Source organism: Crinia signifera, chromosome 3 (assembly GCF_055691185.1).
Source record: "Crinia signifera chromosome 3, ASM5569118v1, whole genome shotgun sequence".
Lineage (NCBI taxonomy): Eukaryota > Metazoa > Chordata > Amphibia > Anura > Myobatrachidae > Crinia > Crinia signifera.
The window spans coordinates 150677821-150703577 of record NC_139219.1 but is presented as its reverse complement, the minus strand read 5'-3'; the positions used below and the strand labels follow the sequence as shown (position 1 = coordinate 150703577).

At 39.3% G+C, this 25757-nt stretch overlaps 1 protein-coding gene across 1 annotated transcript in view; it reads left to right on the top strand.

Moving 5' to 3' along the window:
- Positions 1-25757, top strand: part of LAMA2 (laminin subunit alpha 2) — a 727667-nt gene that overhangs the window by 555742 nt on the left and 146168 nt on the right. Inside the window, exons 42-44 of the mRNA XM_083176751.1 lie at positions 11997-12113; positions 13931-14113; positions 17380-17534. Coding sequence (XP_083032877.1) covers positions 11997-12113; positions 13931-14113; positions 17380-17534 — 455 coding nt within the window. The remainder of the gene's footprint in view (positions 1-11996; positions 12114-13930; positions 14114-17379; positions 17535-25757) is intronic.

Below are 25757 nucleotides of genomic sequence, written 5' to 3'. Positions count from 1 at the left end.
AAACACATGAGGTAAGAGGTCCCTGCTCGTGAGAGCTAAAGAGGAGGGGCAGACAGACAGGGGTGACACAGGAGGGGTAGACAGGGTGAGGAACAGAAGGTTAGGAGGACAGTTTGCTGGGTTTGGTGAAGAAATGGGTCTTAAGAGCCCGTTTGAAGTTCTGTATAGAAGTGGGTGTCTGAGGGTGAGAGGTAGAGTATTCCAGAGTAAAGGAGCAGCATGTGAAAAATCTTGGAGGTAGGAGTGGGAGGAAGTAATAAGTCGGCAGAAGAGCCGACAGGTGTTAGCAGAGTGAAGGGGACGAGTTGGAGTGTAAAGGGATATAAGGTCAGAGATGTAAATTGGAGAGGAGTGGGTGAGGTCTTTGGGGGGGCTGCCTGCCTTCACCACATATCTGAACCTATGGATGACAGGTGGGCACAATTTACTTAATTTAATATTTTTGTTCTAAATTTATCAATAAAAAACATTTAAGGTGGCCATACACACGCAGATTTATCTTCAGATCTGGCTGGTTGGAAGAAAATCCTGGTTATGGATGAGAGCAAATGACAGTTGACCATTTGCTTGGAAATGCTGGAAAACTGGCAAACTGTCACTCATCCATAACCATGTTTTTGTTGCAACCAGCCAGATCTGAAGATAAATCTTACTAGTGTATGGGCACCTTTAGAGTAGGGTTGCTGCAATACAAATATGCTATTTATTTTTGAACCACTGCAATAAAGCATAGTGTTTTGATTTATATTGTATCTTATGCATTTTAGGGTCAATATTTAAAATCAGTGCCAAGGATAAGAAATAAATAAATAGGGGTATGTAAAGGTCAGTTGAGTTCTATTTTTCTACTCAATTTTGCTTATAATGTATAAGAAAAATCAAATCGGATCGAAATTGAACAGAAATCAAATGCCTTCAATTTCCATTTAATCCTGATGCAAGTCCCTGCGGCATCGAAATTAAATAGAAAAATAGACTGTGCAGGCAATACTATATACCGGTATTACAAATCTGTACTACATAGTCTAAATCGAATGTGTACACGCGATCCCGATTCAATAGGGATTGAATAGAAAGTAAATTGCACTGTATGAACACACTTTTAGAGCCATATCTAAAGGTTCTATTAGTTAAAGGTTCCAAATAAGTATTAGATATAAACAGTACTACTATACTGTAGCTTGGGAACTGTTCAAAGAATTTAATACAATACAAAGCAAGGGTTACCACCTCTAATCATAAATGTAAAAATATTTTTTCACACTTCACATGAAAAAAGCTATTTTAAATAAATCATTTTAACCTTGTGGTGTCAATATGAGGAAGGTGTATATCCATAACATCTCTCTTCTCAGGAGTTATTATCTAAATCACCCCCTTTGTCTCCCAAGCACACATGTTTGGTGGCCTTGGAAGTAAAAGCTATGAGACCATAATGATAGAATGAGTAATGCTTTGAAATTCAGTGGAATGGTCCTTTATTTTATGTTTCTGATAGGGTTTGATAGTCTTACTATAAAAATGTTTGTTTTTCCCAATATACTGCAAACAGCAAGAAGATTCTTATAGTCAAAACATGGATGTGTTCAGGGGCGACAAGAGGAGAAGCTACTCTTTATCCATGGTCGGGATTGTTGGAGGGATCCCGCATTTGCCCTTTTCAGTTGCTGAGGGACGACATTGACCTCTTTTGCTGAGTTGCATTGGGGAATACATGTATATCTTTGCAGCTGGAGGCACCCCTTTGTGTTTGTGGTTCCCCCCTTTATTTTAGCTACCCAATACCCGAGCCCTCCTTGCTCTTGATGGCCTTAGACATTTTATGTAATTCATAAGGTTTTTGCTCTTATGCAGCTTATAAATATTAGAGTCAGTGAGTGTTTTCATGTTGGAGATTGTGACTTTACTACAGATGTTACACTGATTCCAGGTTTATAATTAACCCCAAGAGTTCAGACCAAACAGATTTATATTTATACCATGAGACAGTCACATTGTTAAAACTCTTGGCCTTCCAGCAAACAATTTCTGAATGAATACTGTAGGTCAGATTGTCTTAAGGCCTGTTTACTTATACTACAGAAATTTAAGTCTATAGGTGTTTGGTTTATGAAAATTAGATACATTTATAACTTGTATATGGTTTACATTTTAAGTAATTAGGCATTGTGGCCACGCTCTTGATAATAAAGAGTCTATAGAAAGAGATAAACTCATTAACTATGTATTAATACTGAGAACCACATCTCTTAAGATTTGAGTATGACACACAGGGTTTCCTGAGGTGCTCCATTTTTCTGAATTCATTTTGTGGCAACTGCTACTATTGCTGGTGCTCTTCATTTTTTGAATTTTTTATCATGTGGCCTTAACAACAGTGTTTTTAAATTTAGACTTCATTGCACTATTACTGTACAATCAGTACTGTACATACAGATGGGTCAGGGTCCATCTTTGCAGGGGATGGCGCTGGCGTCGCCAGCCGCCATCCCCCGCCAGCGCCATGGCGATGGTGAGAAGGGGACGCGCGCGCACGAGAGGCGCGCGCGTCCCCTTCCGACGGCGCTTCGATCCGTTCCCCCGGGTCCCCGCCGGCTTGCCGGCGGTAACCCGGGGTCCCCGCCGCCTGCCCGCACCCCCCCTAACCCCCCCTAACCCTGTCCGTCTCCCTGAGGCGGAGACGGACAGGGTTTTCCGTCGCGCCAGCGACGGAGACTGAGACGCACGTGCGTCTCAGTCTCCTCGCTGGCGAGGCTGCTGGCGGGTCGCCAGCGCGTACGTTCTGGCGACCCGCCAGCAAGGATGGGATACATAACATACTGTATATTTTAGAAGTTATTAGACACTTTTTCTTTGAGAAGACATGGATACTATTAAGGAAAGTTACAGTTCTAACTGCTGGAGTATTTGTCTTTTATATTTTGTTATTTATTATATTTTATTGTTATAACACTGTTTTTATCATTAACATCTGGTTTGCTTCTTAAATTGTTACCATTTAATATATAAAACTAATTTGCAGAAAAAAGCCTTAGCATTAAAAAATTACTAGTATTCTTACTTACTAAAGAGACCTACCCCTCACAATAGCCCAGTGGTATATAAGTAGCATTTATATGTACTAAATAAAACACCGGTCAATAAAATGCCCGGATATTAAACTAATAGCTTATCTGCTTAATACAACAGACCTACAGTATGAATCTGTTGTCTACCATCTCTAACATTGAATAAAAAAACATTCATATTTAAAAAGATTTTATAATTTTCTCCCCACAAGCCCTAACAATAAATTAATAGCATTGACATTGAATAAAAATACCTGTTTCCCACTGAAATGATTCCCCTGACATTAATTTGATAACGTCCTCATTATTCCCCATTGTTTTCATTTATTAAATAGGCCTATTTCTTTTGACCTTTCCCAGTTTTAATTTAATTGCATTCACACACACATGCTATGCAATTGTCACTCAAAGCACCCCCACAAATAGAGAGCTCACATTGCAGCCACACCACCTGAAACTTCATATTTCAGTAATACATCTGCTGATCCCAACAAAATAATTATAATCACATAACTCAGCAATAATAATTCAACAGCCTGAATTGTAATGCCCCCCATTACCAGATCCCCAAAAGGCTTAACCTATTGAGTGCCAAGTGAATTTGTCAAAATAGATGTGAAAATTGTCAAATAAACATTTTATTCATCATACTGATCTGTAATGTTTACCTTATATAGGAAATATCATCTTTTTTTACACAACATATTTATTTGAACTTATATAACAAATGTGAGCGACAGTGCCATTTTTAGTGGATATTTTGCATGTCGCTCACAGATGTTACCACTCAAAGGATTAACTGCTCTTCATTTGTAGGAGGAGTGGAGGACTAGAAGGATGGGAATGAGATAAAGTATGGTGGTGGTGATAGGGGATAGAAGCAGAGAGGTAGGAAAATGAAAGAAGGGATGGTTAGTGAAAGAGAAAGCAGGAGATTGAGGAGTGGTGGAGAAAACTGAGAAAAAAGCTGTGGCTTGGATTGATGATGGCATCCTTGTAGGGTGGACATTAGCACCATGCTACATGTTTAAAATAAAGGGATGTGTGAGAGGAAGGAAGCAGATCATTTGTCAGATGTTACAAAAAATAAAAATAGGAAGTGACCATTAGAAGACATACTAAAATATGAAATACTGGAATGAACGAAATAAAAAGATAATAAAAAGACAATTATAAATAGTGTTATTATTGGAAACATGAAATAAAGATATAGAACATAAAATACTGCTCAGAAAGGCTGAAAGGTGGAGACCTATATAGTGACTTCACACCATCTTTTCTCCAGCCATTTGGCTTGTCTTTTTGTTTATCTTTTCTTTTATTGCAGCGTACTAAGAAAGTTCAGTACAAACATTTTGTGCATAAGGTACCCACAAAAAAACCCCACATGTATACATATATATATAAAAATGTATAATAAAACAAACAACAAAGCAGAGAGATAACAGGGGCCCTTATTCAGAATCGGACGGTACGGCCCGCGTGCGGCCGTACCGCCGATGTTTTTAGTCTGCACATGCGCAGAGGTCAATCTGCGCATGTGCAGCCCCATTCGCCGCAGACGTATTTCGTCCGCCGCAAAGGGGGCGTATAGGGGCGTGAGGGGCTTCATACCCTCATTTCCCTATGTATACGCCCCGCGTTTCAAGGGCGTTCCCATGCAAACGCGGGGCGTATGCATGCTAATCAGGGTATGACGCCACTGATGGGGGCGGAAAGCTGACGTCGCCGGATGTCAGCTCTCAGCCCCCATACAAGCTATCACACGGACGATTGTCCGTGTGGTCTCAGCTTGCGGGAGCTGCTGTGGCGTGCGGCCCTGCCTTCGATGGTCGACGACCATCGAATGCAGGGGGCAGCTCCCACCATGGTGGAGGCGTACGCCCCACCATTTTTATGCGGATCGCCAGCCGTCCGTGTACGGACGGCCGTGGCGATCCGTCTCGTGGGCGGGGATTGGTTTGTGCGGCCGGAGCACCGTGTGCGGCTCCGGCCGCACCAACCAGAATAAGGGCCTTAAATACCAATAAATACACGGCATGGTATGGTGCATCGCAGTCCCCAACCTAAGCATTATTCCCATAGCAAGGGGTTCCCAGGATAAGAATTAAAGTACCAATGTTGTGTATTATCAAAAGACATTTGGCTTGTCTTAATGTAAAAAGAGCCTATTAATTAATTTAAGCAGTCCAGCTCTGAAAATTAACTTTCCTAATTGCTACATATTGCTGTTATTTGAATACTATTTTGAGGCTATTTAAGGAGGCCATATGGCAAGAAAGGACCCTGTCCCAGCAAAGTGTAAAATTAAAAGGAAGTACGGTATCATTTTTTTTCAAAATTTACTGTAAAACCCAGTGGAACTAGCAAGTATACAATTTATACAGGAGTAATATAAAGCAGCAGAATTCCATCAGTAAAAATTATACCTTCCTTGTCTCTCATCTAATATACTGATACACATGTAATTGATTTTAATATTTTATATTGTTATTGCTTCATTTATATCTATTACTATTTTAATAAATTGTTACATTGTAATATCCAATTGATCCATTCTAGCGCTCCACATTATTTTTCCTGTCAACCAATCAGATCCTGTCTACTATCTTCTAGAGCATGGGTCTTCAACCTGTGGCCCTCCAGATGTTGTGAAACTACATGTTCCAACATGCGTTGCCACATTTTCTCCTATAATAGCATGCCAAAACTGTCAGGGCTTGCTGGGACATGTAGTTCTACAACATCTGGAGGGCCACAGGTTGAAGACCTGTGTTCTAGAGGGTGCTAAATAAATAAGAAGTAGATTCTGATCGGTTGCCTATAGCAACATCACATGTGAAGTAGAATACACATCTTAGTAAATTTCCCCCAATATTTGGACATTCACATCATTCCCTGCCCCAGTGGAGCTTACAATCTATATAGCCTACTACCACATGTACACGCAGATACAGACATTCCAGGGTTCATTTGTTGGGAGCCAATTAGCCTACCGGTATATTTTTTTGGACTGTGGGAGGAAACCAGAGGAAACCCACACAAGTACGGGGAGAATATACAAACTCTGCACAGTTTATAAGACCACAGAGGCATGTCACCGACCCACTGTGGTTGAATTAAAATTAGGGGCAAAGGACAGAAAGGTAACATTGTTACCTGTATTGCAATGCTGACTTACTTATTGGGAGATTCAGATGGAACCTATCGCAATGTGTGGATGGCTATTTGCATAGTTGATCGTTATGGGTGGAAACCCTTGCTTTAAGGTGATTAAAAAAACTGCTGTGAACCAGCTGCACCCTGTTTCAAAGATAGAAGATTCTTCATCAGGCCACTGGGTAATATCATTGTGAATATATACATATAAAGAAGACAGAAACAATATAACACACAAACACAGTGCATATTCGACATATGAATCTACTGACTAACATTACAATAATTTGGAATGGACTAATATGATATTCAATTAATAATCAAGGTATGTGCGGACGCTCCAAATTCTTTCACCTTTATAGCTTGTATACAAAATTTACTAAGGTTACCCTGCTCAATTTCACAGACTCCCCAATATCATCATATCCCCCTTCAATACTTACACTCGCTCACCTCGCATAACATGGCCATGTTTTGCACACAATAGTTCCCCAAATTCATATTATGTCAAATTGAACTACTGTATAGGTACTTATGTACTATCTGGGTGCCTGATTTTTTGATTGTATGCCTTAACTTAAGGCATACAATCAACGCGATGCGACGCGATAATCGCATCGCATGCGACCAAATCGTGTGCGATGCGATGGACCCGATTTTTCCATAGGATTCAATGTTAAAATGGTCTGAGTCCATTTTAACATAGAATTCAATGGGAAAAAGGGGTCCTGTTCCTTGCCCCACTATCCAAGTGGGCATGGAGTTGGATATAAACCTGTGGCGAGCGTAGCGAGCCACCGAGCCCGAAGCGTGGCGAGCGAAGCGAGCCCCGCAAGGGGACACAGATTTTTAAAAAAGTATTCTGTGTCCCCTCGCTCGCCACGCTTCGGGCTCGGTGGCTCGCTACGCTCGCCACAGGTTTATATCCAACTCCATGCCCACTTGGATAGTGGGGCAAGGAACAGGACCCCATTTTCCCATTGAATTCTATGTTAAAATGGACTCAGACCATTTTAACATTGAATCATATAGAAAAATCGGGTCCATCGCATCGCATCCGATTTGGTCGCATGCGATGCGATGTGCCCGATTCGACCCGATTTCTAAATCGGGCGCCCAGATACTACATAAGTACCGAACTATACAATGTTGTCAAATGTATTAAGCCTTTACAAGTGATAAAGTGGTGGGTGATAAAGAGCGAAAAAGTACTAGCCAATCAGCTCCTAATTTTCATGTTACAGGCTGGGTTTGAAAAATAACAGAAGCTGATTGTATGGTACTTTATAACCCCGTATCTTCCACCATTTTATCACTTGTTATTTCTTAATACATTTGGCCCAATGTGTTTTATATAGATTATGTACAATATACTGTAGTGTTATATCCTCTGCTCCTTTCAGGGTTGAGCATAGTGAAGTGGAGAGTATCGCTACACTGCTATGTCTTGTGAGTCATCTAGTAATTTTGCTCTGACTAGCAAACAAATATGTGCCTAGATAGACCCTAAGTCTACGAGCTCATACCTATGACTTCCCTTTGATATCAATCAGTCAGAGCCCCCATTCAATGGTGTTTTGTAAATCCAACAGATAGTAAATCTACACTCAGGTGTCTGGTGGCAAACAAATTAATTATTTATCTCTTCAGCAGTCTTATCTCTGAGTGTGCTGGAAAAGTACATGGCCCTGGTACTCTTTTGAGTGTTTTGCATATCCTAGAGTTCTAGCTATCCACCAATTAGTTGGTGGAGATCTCTCAACAATCTGATTGGCCAGCAATATTCATTAATCAGTATGGTAGAAACTGTCTTCTGGGTATGATCTGAATATACACAGAATTAATGTGCTAAACTGTATATGAATTGGAGACTATAGGCTATTTCACACACTCCGGCTCCTGCCGGACGGCGAAATCCTGCACGGCCAGAAAGCTGTGCCGCACACAGTAGTTTATAATAGAGGGGATGGCTGCAACCGGGCGGCCGGGCCGTGGCCGTCCCATGTGAATGGACACATTTGTGTCCATTATTAACTGCTGTGTGCGGCACAACTTCCTGGCCGTGCGGGGTTTCGCCTCCCGGCAGGAGCCGGAGCGTATGAAATAGCCCTGAGGATTCTCTGTTTCTAGTAAAACATATCACAATATCCAAAGATCTTCCTTTGGCTGCCATACAACACCCAGTTGCAGCCATAAACAGAGTGTCTGTAGTCACAATTCCTCAAATTGTATCAGCCACTCTGTGGCACATCTCAAATTGTTGTCAAATGTGTAGTGCCTCATCTTGACAATTTGATATATCTCTTACAAATTAGTTCTATAATCTCTTAAATAATTATAAAATGATAATGTAAATTATGTTTAGAATGAGCAGCTAGCTATACAGTATATACTTTTAATATAAGTAATAAATGGCAACAGCATTCACAAATTATTTTTCGAATTAAATGCAGCCCTCCATTAGAATGGGAAATAGTTTTCTACCTTTTGACCTTCAATACTTTCCACGTTACAATGAAAATCCTGTCAGTGAGATAGAGAAATTATCTATTCATTTGTCATATAGACATGTAGTGGAATTATTGAAGCAGACGGAATACAGAGCATAGCAATCTGAATTTAAAGACAATTTATATAAAGTTTTCCAAGTCACTTTTTCAAGGTCTTGCTCAGTATATTCCTTCATAACTAGAGTTGAGTAAACTGAAAATGTATGACGTTTTCAGCTGACAAATTAATTTGGAAAACTAGGCACAGTGCTGTAAAGAATGTAAAATATTGCAAATGTCACATGATTAAAAGCTTTAGATTTCAAATTAAAACCTAAAACAAATTCTAGTTTCCAGTAACTGGAAAAAACACCTGTGGATTCTATTTTCACACCCTAACTGCAACACATAATTATTTACTTGTAGTTGTCATTGCCATCCACTGTAAATTCAGAGATACATGCCAATCCCAAACTATTTATTTTCTTTGAAACACACTTATTTACCACAATCCTAATGTTTTATGCAGATGAGATTATTATTATTATTATTATAATTTTATTTATAAGGCGCCACAAGTGTTTCGCAGCGCCGTACAAAGGAACAATACAGGGAGACAAAACTTGGCATAACATTGAATAAATAACAAAAATACAGTACAAATAAAGAGCACCACAGTTCAATACACATTACAGCTTAATATTGTTTACGTACATTTACAAAGTGAAAAGTTAATTATTTTTTATTAACATTTTTTTTAAACAGCACAGCAAATTCCGTTGTACTTTACAATTGTAAACAATGATAACATAAAACAATTGGAAACAACAGTGATAAAAACACGACTGTAATAACAGACAGTCATTGAGGTAGGAAGGCTCTGCTTGTAAGCTTATAATCATTGGTCCTGGCAAAGAGGTGGAACAATATTATAGTAGAACATTATCACTTTGATTTCCTGCACACACTACTAATATACACTGCTAATTTATATTTGTGCATTTGTCACTGGGGAAGGGGTTGTGAAAACGAAAGACAATATACTAATTAGTGCTCCATAAGAAGCCATCACAAGCAGGGCCCTCTTTCCTCGGGTGCTTTTCCTTCTCTTACTTCACAATCTTTGATATCCCTAAATCCTGCAGTTTTTTGCCACGTGGATACTTATTACAGTGTCCCCTGCTGATGCAGCTATGGTTATGTACCCTATACTTGTCCTCTACTGTACTCAACTGTAAGTCACTGTTTTGCTTATTCATTTAGGTACTAGGTCTAATTGGGAGCTGCAGATGCCTTATGGCACCATATAAATAAAGGATAATTATAAGCTGCTATAGGGTTACGCCATCTAGAGATATTCTGGGGCTACTCCAGAACTTGGTAAATTTCACACCTTTGTAGCCCCAAAGAACCCTAAAATGCGGATTTTTAGGAGCATTTCTATCATTTGTAGGTGAATAGCTATTTCAGCTCTGCAAAAACCTTTGGATTTTAAAAACTAATAAGCAAATTATGATTCTTCTATTTGAATTGCAGATTTGTTTTGATAAATCATATTTGCTCAAATCAGGAACAGTTGACTTTGATCTGAATTCATTTATTGACGCAAATAGATGTTACAATGAGATGTTACTATGACACTTATGAAATGCTTGTAATATTTCAGTATATCAAAGGCTTTTATTGATAATTACAAAGAGTCAATATTTGCAGTGTTGATCTTTCTTTGTAAGACCTCTGCAATTCGCCCTGACATGCAGTTATTGAACTTCTGGACCACATACTGACTGCTGGCCACCCATTCATGCCTAATTGAGATTGTCAGAATTTGTGGGATTGTGTTTGTCCACCTGTCTCTTCAGTTTTGACCACAAGTTCTCAATGGGATTTTCTGTGGAGTTTCCTGGCCATGTATCTAAAATATTGATATTTTGATCTCTGAGCCACTTAGTTGTCACTTTTGCTTTATGGCAAGATTATTCATATTGCTGGAAAAGGCATTGTTCCTCAGCAAACTGTTTTTTGGATGGTTGGGAAAGTTGCCCTTGGGTGATATTTATTCATGGCAGTGTTCTTAGGCATGCGTTCTAATAATTCTTACAGTAAATTCATTAGTTTCATTGCGATACTACATAAAATATGCCATTGGTAGTAAGTCTCCTTAATAAATATGACCCTAAGCCTTCTTGCTAGCATGTTTTAAGAGCACTATTCTCACTGAGCCTCTGGTGAGAGAGGAACAACCTTCAATTCAGGATTTGTGCACTCCCCCTTTACCCAGGAGAATTTGTAATTCAGATACCACTGAAGGTGTAATCCCTAGAGAAAAAGTTGCTACTTTAAACCAGGGCTGGCCAAACCAGTCCTCAAGATCTACGTTTTCCTAATCACCTAGCTGGTTCACAGCTGTAGTCATTACTGTCACATTTTCAAACATGATGTATTCATTCCTACTATAGATCAACAGGTTGCCTGAAATACATGCACTGTTGGTAGAACTGCTGAGGACAGGTTTGACCACCCCCTCTTTAAACTATATTTTCAATTATCAAGTTCTATACTAGCTTTATAAACTTTAGTACAATATAAGAACTGTATGCTGGTTGGAATGAAGCTTTGAAGTGGAAAGTCATGAATAGGGGAAATCCCTCACTCATATACCTTTACACTTCATACTACCCAAATATAAATGATGTATATGTGAAACAATATATACTGTACTGCAGCAGCCAAAGTAGAATGATGCCGTTGCTATATAATAATGTCTCCTCGCTCACCATGACTCCATAGCCTCTACATTAACCCGGTCTTAGGTAAACATGGACTATGACAGTATAACTGTGTCACAGACGCTACTTTGTGTGTGTAAGTGTAAGTGTGCTTTGAAACACAATAAAGAATTGAAAATCTTCCAAAGTTTCTTGGCAGAGAAACATTGGAACTCAGCCATCAATGAAAACCAACACTGTTTACAAACATTGATGGTTACTATCCATCACTACACTGCCAACCTGTTCTTTCATGACCACAGGTTACCCTGCAGTATGGGGATCCCTACGTGAATTGCATTGTTACTGCACCTTTTTTGTTGTACTGCGGTGATGCAAAACATTATGTACCAGTGCACTATTGTTTTGTACATAAATGTATGCCTTTAATGGTAAGAGGGAATACACATTTGTTTATTACTCTGACTTTGATATTGCTGACTGTTTGTAATACCTTTAGTAGGCTAGTCAAAATTGCATAGCTATATACTGTACTGTGTGTTTTCTCATAGAAAATGAAAACAATCTTTATGCAATGAAGAACAGGCTGCAAAATGCAGATGATAAAAACCAAAATATGGTGAAGACCCTGAATGACACATTTGGAAAGCTAGCTGCTATACCCAATGGTATGTGAGTATAAAAAAAAAAAACTGTCTGAACAAATAAGACTTCCAAAATTTTGGCAACAAAAATGAGAACACTTGTCTGAAAAGTCCCGTACACAGTAAACGACTGGGGCCATGGCTGATATAATAATATATTAATAATATAACAATATCAGTCACGGGTCCCAATATTGTGTGTACACACTGAACAAAATTGGTGAACAATATCATTCAGTAAAGTCACCGGTGCCTGCTGAACAGGCAGGTCTTTTGGCTATATAGAAAAATGTATCTATGTTCAGAAAACCTCAATCAACGCTAACAACGCGTAGGAGTGCGCATCGTTAACAATATTATGTACACAATATACGATGTTGTGAACTACAGTATAACGCTCTTTTTATAGGAGAAAGAGGGAAGAATTGCACTATGGATGCACACCTGGAAAGAAGGAATATATTTTCTAGGATTTTATTGTAACTTTTTTTAATGACTTCTTAAAAAAATAAGGGGGAGGTTTATGCTGTGGTCGTTTAGCTTATAGGATCACAGGTGGTGTCCCTCATTATTAGTGAAATAATGAAAGAATTACAATTGGTATGACACACGTTAACAAACAAACATATATTGTGAAGTGCCTCTAATGCAATCAGAAAAAAGTAGGAAAGTGTGTGTATAGATTTAAAAGTAGGCTAATTGTTCAGTGTCTATTTTTTGCTGTCGCTTTACTTCAAGTTATAACACTGTGCTTCTTTCTGATATTATTGTGTTTGACAGATAATACGTTGTTTCAAATTGGCAGCATGCTGAAGCACAGTGTTATAACTTGAAGTAAAGCGACAGCAAAAAATAGACACTGAACAATTAGCCTACTTTTAAATCTATACACACACTTTCCTACTTTTTTTCTGATTGCATTAGAGGCGCTTCACAATATATGTTTGTTTGTAAATGTGTGTCATAACAATTTTAATTCTTTCATTATTTCACTAATAATAAAAAGGGACACCACCTGTGATCCTATAAGCTAAATGACCACAGCATAAACCTCCCCCTTATTTTTTTAAGAAGTCACTAAAAAAAGTTACAATAAAATCCTAGAAAATATATTCCTTCTTTCCAGGTGTACATCCATAGTGCAATTCTTCCCTCTTTCTCCTATTAAATTTGTACCTTACTTGCTCGGATAGCACCCCTGCCACATGGTATTTAAAAAACAGGCGGCTCCCTAAGATTCCCCCAATAAAAGAGGGATTTCAAAACAATCTACCCCCTCCCTCCACCCTTATTGATATTTGAACTATAACGCTCAGAAGCCGATATCTGAGTTGTATTGTTCACAATATTCTTGAGTGTGTAGCCTTGCATACTGATATTAGGAAAATGACGTCTTAAGCAACATTTGCTAAGGAACGGTAGAATTGATTAAAAAATTATAACATTTTACTTCTATGATGTATATACCAGGCATGACCAAACTGTGGCCCTCCAGCTGTTATGAAACTACAAGTCCCATCATGCCTTGCCATAGTTTTGGTATTAGTGAATGCTAAAACTATGGCAAGGCATGCCGGGATGTGTAGTTTCACTACAGCTGGAGGGCCACAGTTTGGACATGCCTGATGTATACAGCACGTATGTGTTTGTGTGTATTTGAATTTCCATAAGTTGTTGTAAGGAACAATTTGAGCAACATAGCATTAGTGGAAACGTAACTGAATTGTATAAAGGAATAGAAATTTCTCAATTCAAGGGAGTAAAATGTTAACATTCAATTGGCAAGACGTTTTCTTGTATCGCCGCTCAGCCTTCACTTGACACACATTTGTCTGTAATAGATACAATGGTGAAGATTCAGACTGCAAAAGACAAAGCCAAGCAAGCAAATGATACTGCCAACGATGTTCTTGCACGCATCAAAGATCTTAATCTGAATCTCCTGGGGTTGAAACAGAACTACAGTGCACTGAAAGAAGACGTAGCTAAAACCAATGCTGTTGTAAAAGATCCAGTTGAAAATGGTAAGTCACAAATATGTCACTTTTGTATTCATGTACAAACTCTCAGGCTATCCAAACTACTGTATATTTTATTGGATATCATAAACAACACGACCAAGGATTTGAAAGGGACAAAAGACAAATGGAATTGTGTGGTGTGCAGTAAAACAGTTGAATCACTTTTACTGTATGCTAAATGCCCAATTCAGATCTTTTCGGAGGGCTGCGAATTCACAGCCCATCCGAACATCTATTAACCATGCATGCTGTGGACGTGCGAAGGGTCCCCTAGCATACAGACCGTACAAAGGCTTACCTTCAATGGCCTTTTGCTGGGTGACTGACAGGCAGGGGGCATTTCAGGTTGGACCCCAAGCATTTCATGGATATGCCCATGTACCCCTGCCTGTTCGGGGCGACGCATTGCCTCGCCAACACCTGCCTTGAAATTACAAGGATACAAGCAGCCATCGAGTGACTTCTGGGTCCCATGGTGGCTGCGAGTGCTGGGCACAGTAGCAGAATTAGTTTGGTAAAACAACAGTAACACAATAAATATAGGCGTAAGATAGGGTGTTTAGAGATATTTTTGTATCAGTCCTATACTGTATATAAAGTAAAAAAATTGTCCACTTTTCAGTAGTCAACCTTGACTACTTGTCATTAAAGAAATGTAGATAATGCACTGTTAATCTTAATTATAGTACATATATGTAATTATATATATATATATATATATATATATAGTTTACACTGCAAGTCAGTTGCAGTGTAAACCCAACAGCTAACTGAATACCCCACCACAGAAATCAATCAGAGATAATGCTACTGTACTTCAAATAATAAAGCCATACTTGCCTACTTTTAGGCTACCCTCTCCAGGAGAGGGCAGCCAGCTCCGGGAGGCAGGGGGCAGGGCCGGCAACAGGATGTGATAGGGTGTGGGGCTTACTGTTCAAGGAATTTGTTGGGAGCATGGCCATTGCAACCACGACATCATGGCCACTGCCCTATAGCACAGTGCCAGTATTACACACACATATTATTGATTTTCTTATTTTGTAAGGTGTTATGTTTGTTACGGTTATAAAAATGTAAAAAATAGAAAAACATTATCTGTTTAGTTAGAATCACAACACAGAGTACCGTACATGGTATTGAGACCAATTACCGTGTCATAATATCTTGTGAAGCGTCCATCGTTCTCCTTCTCCCTGTCAGATAATAATCACACATGACCTGAGAGCAGAAGCAGACATGGGTCCATATCCTTTGAGCTATAGATTACTGAGCGGTAATGACACTGCATTTTGTTCAGAATTACACCTACATTTACCTAGGCTATTTACAAGTTATTAATTTTGTCTTTACAAAAGAAAATGTAGATCATATTTCCTGAGGCATATATGTGAATTTACAAAAGTTTTGTTTTCATCTCAAGCTTATTTTTGTGTGTTATGTCCACACAAGCGCTGTAGGAAAATAAACCATGTTTCTCCCAAAAAGTAACATTACATTAATGCTACATCTATTTGTATCAAATGTCCCAATTTTCCCTGTGCTAGCAGTGATAATAACAGATAACAATGCCATAAAAGATGTTCACGGAAAGCATTTTCACAGCAAATAGATGTCTTCTTTCAATACCCATTATATTTTGTCTGCACTTTCTGTGCATGTCCTTGCAATTTTTCTCATCGACACAGGATATACTGTAATAGAGTATTTTGATGTTTTAATGCTACTTTCAGAATGTTTGCACCAAATTCTAATTACATTTCTGAAACTTTGATTCTTGTTGAAAAAATAGTTATATGATTATCAAAATATGTATCAAAATGTAAGAGAACATATAGTTTCCCATTGACTCAAATCTAGAATTATAATATACTGTAATGCAGGGTCACAGGAGCATGGTAAGCACAGTAAGCCCTGCAGCAGGGTGCTGTGTTACCTTGACATTAGCAACTCTCACATTGTTGTTTTTATATGCAAGAGGCATTTGTTGGGACCGGCATTTGGAGGGTATGCTGGTTCCTGTAGTGCCACAAGCAGGATTTAGGGGTAACTCCTGATAGGCTGGCTCTCAACTTAGATATATTGGTAAGTGCTGTTACCATGTAGCCTTACAATAGACAATTATATGGCCCAGAATGGGTGCTGTTATCATGCAGTGTAGGACTTCCGGTAAGAGAGAAGCCTTGACGAGGCCTGGAAGCTTATCATATCTTTTGCAAAATATATGTAACTAAGATCTCTGAATTGCCTTCTATTATGTTTAGTATTCAAATCTTATTACTAATGCCCTTTGGTGTGCTAGGGGTTAAATCCCCCTCCCTTGCAGCACCTGGGGGGCATTACTAATTTGATTGAGCAGCTCTCACATTGTTGTTTTTACCTTGACATCCTGCCATGCTGACACCCAGTGCTGGCGCTGGCAGCAGTGGTGGATTTCGCACTAAGATAATGACGTAATTTCCTAGGGGTGACACTTGCTGTGGGGCGGTACTGCCACTGGTGTTTGGAAGTTTAGTCGTCAGTGACACTGCATTAATACCCCTGCTATGCAGTGGTTAATGTGTTATCATTTATTAAGGTCACTGAATGTTTCTGAATGCAATAATTGAAGCAGGCAGTATTCAAAATCCAGCACCATATAATTTCTAACTGCAAACAGGAATGCAAGTGAGAATGGCGTCTTTGAAAACAAAGGATAAAGTCATCTCCATTAATGGGGTTTATTTACTAAGATGGTAGTTTTATTGAAGTTGGGATGTTGCCCATTGCAACCAATCAAATTGTACTTCTAATTTATATAGCATCGTAGTAAATTACCCCCTATGTGTGTTGTGCTCACTTTAAAAAGGCAATCACTCACACTACAAGGAATGTAATACCATCTTTTACCTCACAGTAGCTTTCTAAAACAAAGGTTGGAATGCAGTAAATGGAAAATGCAGTAAAACCCCAGGTTTTTTTAACTGCATTTCCTGATGCACAAAACCTTGCTCGTCAGTGCTTTGGTGCGGAGAGTGTTACACTATAGAAGCCTATGGACTTTGCTCTACAGCACTGGTTGAGGGAACTGTCATGGATACCTCCCAGTATGCCCCCAGGGACTCCTGTGTCACAGACCCAGAAGTCCAGTAATGGCAACATATGTGATTATTAGCAATGCAATACCCAGAGATGTGTGGCGGGATGCACCGGTGGAGGTTAGTGCATACCGCCCAGTGTCTTTTTATGGAAAGTACACATGCTGAAGGTTTTCTTGTCATGTGCTAAAGTTACAGATGCAGACGACAGAGTTAAACACCTTGAAAAAGAAGCTGATCGTTTACTGGATAAACTTAAACCTATCAAGGAGCTACAGGACAACCTGGGGAAAAACATCTCTCAGATCAAAGAACTGATAAACCAAGCACGGAAGCAGGCCAATTCTGTAAGTCACATATGTGTATTCTCCTTAATGATTTGGTTTACTGCAAATTAGCAATATAAATGTAACTTAGCAACTACATTTATGCTTGTGAAATTTGTACTGTGCAAGGTATTTACTGTTCAATAAGAGAAAAAGAAAACCTCTTCTGATACCAGTGTATGTGAATGTGGGAATTACACTAGTTTCTAGGTAATGAAGCTCAGTCACTATGCTAATTTGTAGATACATTGCCTCAGGAGCTTAGTGCTACTCATTGTAAGACAGACAAATCTCTTATAAAGCCAAATACACTTTCACTTAGACTGCCACACACAATTTTGATGTGACTGTTTTAATATAAGTGTGATACATTTACTTATGTGATAATTTAGCTAATACAATTATATATAGATTGCATAATCAATCAATTATGTAATTAAAATTGTTGGGTGCAGTTCAAAATGATTGAAAATACATTTTATATTGCTAATTTAGAGCTAATAAATATATAGATAGAAAGAGAGAGAGAGAGCGCTGGGGCCTGCATGTGGGGAGTTGGGTGTCAGAAAGCAGGGAACTATATGGTGTCCAGGGTGGGAAAAATGGTGCATCAGGGATATTGCAAGTTGTAAATTGTTTATTGAAAAAAATAAATAAAAAAATAAATTCTGAATACTTTTTATTATAACTGTTAATTAAATTAGCTGTAAATACAAACAAAAAAATGGTGGTAGACTAAACTGTGACAAACAGAAGAGGGAAATGCTATGATTCACAGTCTATGGCAGCTCGGTTTCTTATACATCGTCATGATCCAATCGACGGGCCTCTATGTCTGGCGGATGTTCTTCTGACTCACTGCTGGCACCTACATCCTCGCTCATGGCTGAATCCACTTCAACACTGCGTTCATTCACGGTGTTCTTCGCTGGGCACCTCCATGGTTCTTGGTTATATGATCTGAGTGACCAATTCCAGCCAGCAGCCGCTGGCAGCCAATTAGCAGCTTCCATAGGAGCTCACTCCACAAGGGACTGATGCCAGCACAACACTTCTCTCAGCTATTCTGCAGCAGTGTCCTGAGATCCTTCTATTCATATCCATCTCTAGTTCACCTGAATCGTATTCAGCATTTTCTACAGCTTACTTGTCTCTTTTCTGGAAGTTTAATCTTCAGTCTACAGCCAGGTCCAGTCAGCTTGGTCATTATCCGGATTTATTCTTCAGTCTTAAGCCTGGGCCAGTCAGCCTGGTCATTCTTTGAATGTATTCTCCAGTCTTCAGCTCCGGGCCAGTCAGCCTGTTTAGTCTACAGATCCATATCTTTATTCTTCAGCTGCAGTCCAGTCAGTCTAGGTATTCTCTGGAATTAAATTCTGCAGTCTTCAGCTTCAATTCTGTCCTCTATTATAGAGTATTTTACTTTATTTAATTCATCAGCGATTGTATTCCGTGCCGGACCAGTTAGGGAGCCCATACGTTGGGCGCCGCAAATGTCCACACTTCCTTGCAGGGATTCTTGGTGAACAGCCCTAGCATATAAGGTTCTGCACCACTGCTAAGGGTCATGTCAATCTCTATACTCATCCTTCACGACATCCCTATTTATGCACAAACAGTATATTTAACATGCTAAGTTCTAACCCGGTGAGTGCTCCCGACTCCCAGCAGGGACCACAAAAAACCACTCACAAGTCTAAAGGCAAATGTGGACCCCCAGTTGGCTTGCAGCCATAACATATGTGGACAAAATAGAAGCGTATCCTGTCCCTATATATAATTGGGCCATATGATTCAAAAGAGTTTGAGAACCACTGGAGTACAACATCTCCAATTATTCTACTGAATGCAATTTTGCAATATTTTAGTTATGGTTTATGAAATTCTACAGCATCAAGAATATGTAGTGTTTTATAACTATCCAAAAGAGCATAATCTTCTGGTAAGAAAAGTGTTAATTACTTTTTTATATAACGAATCTTAAATGACTCATGAAGGAAATTATTCCAAAATCATTTTTATCTCAAGGGCACTTTACTCTGACTGAAGTAATGGAGCCTCATTTCTCATGGTTTATAATGTCATCCATTCCCTGTAAATTATATTATTTCCAGTTATTTATATCCTTGCCTCTTACTGCACATATGTAGGCTGCAAATAACCTTAGGAGAATTTTATGTCCCTTACATTCCAATTTATTTGATACTGGCTAGCTTTGAACATATGTTTCCTATCTATCATACGTTTAAGTTTTAATTTGCTATGCCAACATTTCCAATTGATTTACTCCTATGAAGTAAAATGCGCTACATTTTTATCTGTACTGCATTTGAAAAGACTAAAATACTCACTTTTACATCTCACATAAACTTATGTTAATGTTCAAATATTAAAATTATTGTTGTTATTATTATTATTAATAATAATAATAATAATAATAATAATAAATGTATTTATGACTTTGTTCCTTGATCTAGTATTATGTAAACATCATCAGTGGTAAACTAAGTATTTTGCTCCCCCTTGCCATAAATGTTTCTGGCACCCCAAACACTGCTCCACTAATAGCATTTTGGTAAAATAGACATTGGGCGGTATTCAATGAGCTGAATCGTTTGTCACAGCGATTCAGTTTTTTCATTCGCCAGCCAATCGCTGGTTTTTTGCTGCCAATCGCCATGCATGGGGATTCGTGTGGAGTCGCCGAGTCACCCTATTCAACGTGGCTGAGAATCGCCGGCCCTAACGGCGATTCTCAGCCAACCCTGCGTTTCCCAAAACAGCGTCAGTAATGTCGTCAGTGTTTAAAAAAATGCAGTGAAATGCAAGAGAAATGCAAATTACCCTGAATAAACGCTTCCAATACTGCAGACGGCAAAATCGGGGTAATCTGCACAAAGGGCAAACGAAGGAGTGAGGTGGGGAGGAGAATCATGGGTAAGTGAGGTGCACCATGGGTAAGAACAGTGCTTTGTGGGAGAAAAAAAAAATACCTCAAAAAATTAAATATATATTTGTATAGCACTTCTACGACCATCACATCACACAAGGGCAGCAAATAATAATACATTACACTTGCACAGTTAAATAGAACACTTAAAACCAATTATTTGACATGTTCCTATCAAAGTTCACCAGAAAAAAATGACGAGGGACACTCGGTGAGGAACGGCGATATGTAACAAGAAAAAGGAATCGCCAACTTCACATTGAATACACTTTTGGCGATTCCCCACGACTACCGTCGATTCCCCATGCAAAATCCTATAGACTAAAAACGGCGATTTTTAGAGAATTACATTTGGCGATTGGTGCTTCATTCACCGGTCCTCAATGGCGATTATAGGTCATTGAATAGGGTGATTCGCTTATACAGCTCATAAAATCGCCGGCACACATGAAAAAAACACAGAATCGCCATAAAACTTGGCGATTCTGGCTCATTGAATACCGCCCATTGTTGTTTTAGGCAATATGGCTTCCATTATGAAAATAAAAAAATGTGCCACACCACCCGGCACACACGATCCAAAAAGGGGATGTGACACCACTGCAAGGGACGTGGCCCTAAAGGAAAAGACTACCTTATACCCCAGTTTTGCAACCTGCACGCCCAGATATTGGGAAAAAACAAAATAATGATTCATACTCCTTACAGTATTTGTCATTTTTCCTCCTTATGGTAATGCCCCTTACTATGCCACACAATGTAATGCCCATTATATACTATGCCGCACACTGTTATGCCCATTAAAAATGATGCCACATACAGTACCATAATGCCTATCACACGTTATGCCACACACATAATGCCCATTACACATTATGCTAAACACCATAATGCACTGACACTATTTTATGTCCCAAACACAATAAAACCCCATAGTAAGACTTCTAATTATTTTTAAATTATCTGCACGGTCAGTGGTTTCATGACCGTAGCCATTAGTTTCATGACAGAAAATGCAGCTTTCTCCAACTTCCCCTGGTGGGCCAGCATTCACAGCATTTCTTGGTAACACTATATGCACAGTGACAGAACTATAAAGTTTGCGCCAACCCATAGCATTTTAGTACCACTTACACATAATACCCTCACTAGAGCCACTTATACATAGAGTGACCCCACCAGTGGCACTTACACATATAATGCCCACACTAGCGCTACTTACACATAATGCCCCCCAGTAGTAATAACTACCCTGGCCTCTGCCCCTGTTGCTAGGCCACCTGAAATGTCATTCACCTCTGAGGGGAGGAGTGCGTTTTTCCCACCTCTTACTGAGTCCAACGGCCATATTAAATATGGTGTCGGCTAATTAGCCAATCGAAGCTTGTAGCATGGCAGCCAATCTCTATCCACGGCTGCCGGTACGCAAGCTTTGTTTGTCTGACCTCTAGTGCCACATTTGAATGTTAAATGTGCTGTCCTGCAGCTGGCCCTGAATGTAAGCGGGCTGGTCCCCAAGCCACTGTGGGGGCAATTGCTATGCCACATCATGCACTTTTAAATATTGGTGTTAAACATGCAATCCACGCTTATTAAATGTAACCCTTAGTACTTATAATTATTAATTTACCATTTCCAATAAAACAGCTGCATGTCCCAATATTTATCCCTCTGACCTTCCCTGCACACACTTTTGCAAGGCCATTTTTATTTTATCTGATTGACTATAATCAAAGGACTTTTTATGTGTCCTGTTTTGCTCAAATCAAAAGACTGCAGTACTGAAATTATTTTCATGAAATAAGCATTACGGTTACAGTAGGTGCTGTAGCAAGTCTGTAAAATCTTTTGTAGCTGTATTTTGTATTTGGCCAAATCCCAAAATGTGAATTATGTTAATGCCTAAATTAATTGAACAAGTTCCTTTTGTACACAGAGCTCTGCTGTCCTATTGAAAATATGTCCATACTGTATAATGCACTGCTGGGAATTCTCTCAACCATAATGGTTTAAAATGGTATGCAGTCAAATTAATGGAACCAGGGTCTACTTTTCCCAATTATATATATTATAATTATTACATGCAAGTCCTCTTGCAGACATTAAATTTGCTTTCACTTAAAAGTTTATTTCCATAACAGCACTCTTACACATACAGTACTGCAGAGACATAGAGGTGCTATGTTAAGGACTCCTCTAAGTTCAGAACCCTAGACACCGGCTGCACTGCATTTTGAGAACTACTGTAGTACTTTGGCGTCTCTCAAATTTTTGGAGTAAGGGAGGCTCACCCTTGACACAAAATCACTGAGCCGGCATCTATTGGTCTACTCTAGCTGATACCATAGTTGTCTTTGTGGGACAAGTGTATTGCAACACATGTGGGAGTTCTTTCAAAGTTGGGGGGAACATGGAATGTTATTTGTATGTAGCATTTAAAAACCACTTCAATTAATATGACTTAATCAAAGTTCCCACTTCCCCAGGGTTCCTGCCCAGGCTGACCAGTCATGGGTTAAGGCTGTGGCCGTGGGAACTGCTATAAAAAGGTTCCCCATCTGTGGCTGGCATTGGCCTGCTGAGTGTTTGGGCCCGATGCTGGGAAACAGGCCCATGAGCCTGGTGCTGCTTACAGAAATACAGGGGGACCCTGACATTGGCGCATTCTGGGATGTTGGTAAATTTCCCCAATTAGTTACATCGCACTGCCATGACACTTTTGTAATAGTTTCCAGTGAGATATTTATAATAGAATCATCAATGAAAACGATCGTGTGAATAAAGTATTTACACACAACACAATAATGTTATTATAAGTGTTATACCCAGTTATTAGCCAATATAATGGTAATGTAGCGTTAAAATTACACTCCATTTTACCTGGTGACTGATTCTTCGGTACCCGGTTCAGGTTTCTCTTCTTATCTTCAAAGGGGTAAAGAAACAAAGTCCACACAAAGCGTAAACCTTCACAGAAAATCGGTTTATTTGAAGAAGATTAGCAATCTCAGGGTGTTTCTAATAAATCTCAGGACATAATATCAATAGCCAAAAGGATGAAAAATGGTTGTAATAACAACCAATTAGGCGCTTGTGATGGGGTGTGTTGTGAAGCAGCTACTAGGGAAGGGGGTGAGAAACCCTTCAGCAAGGAAAAGTACAAAAGAAAATAGTAGCTCTAAACAGTATAAATTTAAAGAATGTAATGAGACATAAAAAATTATGGTTCATAAAAGCACAATAAAATAACAACAAAGCACTGGCACCTATTATAGCTACTGAGTGTAACGGTCGATTCCTAGTACACCGCCAAATGATTTTTGGAGAAATTCTGGATAAAGTAAAAGTCTGTTAACTTAAGGTGGGTTGTATAGTTACCGCAAAGCAAAGCCCAAATGAAGATTTTTAATCCTTATTGAGGAAAGTAAATACTGCAGGTGTCTTCAGATGGAGTGTTATGGAATTTCCATAATATTGCAGATGTATTTGAAAAGTAGTTAAACTCCGGTGGCTGCTGGTCTGGAACCTGGTGGTGGTGAGAGTAGCAAAGAGGTCGCCAATGGTGCCTTATGCCTGACGCGTTTCGCTGTAACAAGGTACAGCTTTATCAAAGGGATCCCTTGCAGTATTTGCTTTCCTCAATAAGGATTAAAAATCTTCACTTGGACTTTGCTTTGCGGTAACTATACAACCCACCTTAAGGTAACAGACTTTTACTTTATCCGGAATTTCTCCAAAAATCATTTGGTGGTGTACTAGGAATCGACCGTTACACTCAGTAGCTATAATAGGTGCCAGTGCTTTATTGTTATTTTATGGTGCTTTTATGAACCATAATTTTTTATGTCTTATTAAATTCTTTAAATTTATACTGTTTAGCGCTACTATTTTCTTTCATAATATCAATAGACCCATGCACACCTCCCAACTTTCAGATTCTCCAACATGGGACCATTCACGCAAGCAGTCCTTCCAAAAAGAAAGTGGACGTGGCTACCATTAAGGGGGAGGGGGGTGGTCTGGTGCACGACTGCCATTTCCAATTTCCGGGCGTGCCCAGTGCTTTCCGAGGTGGCGGGCAGCCTCGGCCTACCTCTATACACTGTGGAGATGCTGTGCGAATGTGCATGGCATCTATTTATCGATCACAGCTGCTCAGAAGCAGATCAGCAGTGAATGTCTGCTCCCCCCAACTATCCAGCCCGTGGGACCCTTTGACCTACAGGAGGGACAGTGGACAGTCTGCAATTAACAAGACTGTCTCGCTGTAATCAGGATAGTTGGGGAAGTATGCAGTAGTCATATGAATTTACCTAAAAATTGCTCTGACAGTGGAATAAGTAAAAATATCCCAGCAGTAAAAATATCACTGCATTGAAGATAGAATACAGTAATGCAAATTATCTCAGCTATGCATTTCTTCTTTAGAAACTGAAATTATTGAAAATGACCGTCTTTATCTAGACAAAATGGTTAGATTAATAATGAATACTTCACAACGCAACATGTAATCGCTTATAAATGAATGTTTCAGTGTAAATACTGTAATATCACATACTTTGTCAATAAACTCAGTGTTCTGACTAGTATAGATAATACCCCAAATTAATCTTCACTGATCAGCACAATGGGCCCAAATATAGTAGTAGAATACAATTGGTACTGTACCTTTAGAGCGACATAAGAATTCCCACAATACAGTATGCAAATGTCTTTGTAATCCTGGCAATATCTTTATATACAATATAGCAGTAGGCTTGTAATTAAAGTTCTGGTGAAAGCAGTCACAGGCACCCCCCAAACAAAACGTTACAAGCTCCAGAGTGCAGAGTTTGATGAATGTAGCCTGTCTGGTCTGGCATTATGGGGTGCGGTCCGGTTCCGGTTTTTACTTAGTGCCGGGCCGGCTTTCTCTGTTCCTGCTATAGGCTTTCTGTCTTCTGTCATTTCATAATCCAGACTGCAGTTGTAGGAGAAGACTCCCAGTTTTATTTTCCTGTTACTGCACCCAGATCTCTGGTACTTGATTCATGCCTCTTGCATTCTCTGTTGTAAATTTCCACAATTCACAGTCCTAGCCATGCACTAAGGGCATGTTCCTGTTTCACTCGCAAAATCAAACTCCTTCTTTAATGGACAAAACCATGTAGACTGCAGGTGGGACAGAGAGAGTTAGATTTGGGTGGGGTTTGTACTTCAAAATGATATCTACAGTATATTGCAGTGTAAAAATAAAGCAGCCAGTATTTACCCCCTACAGAAACAAAATAACTCACCCAAATCTAACTGTCTCT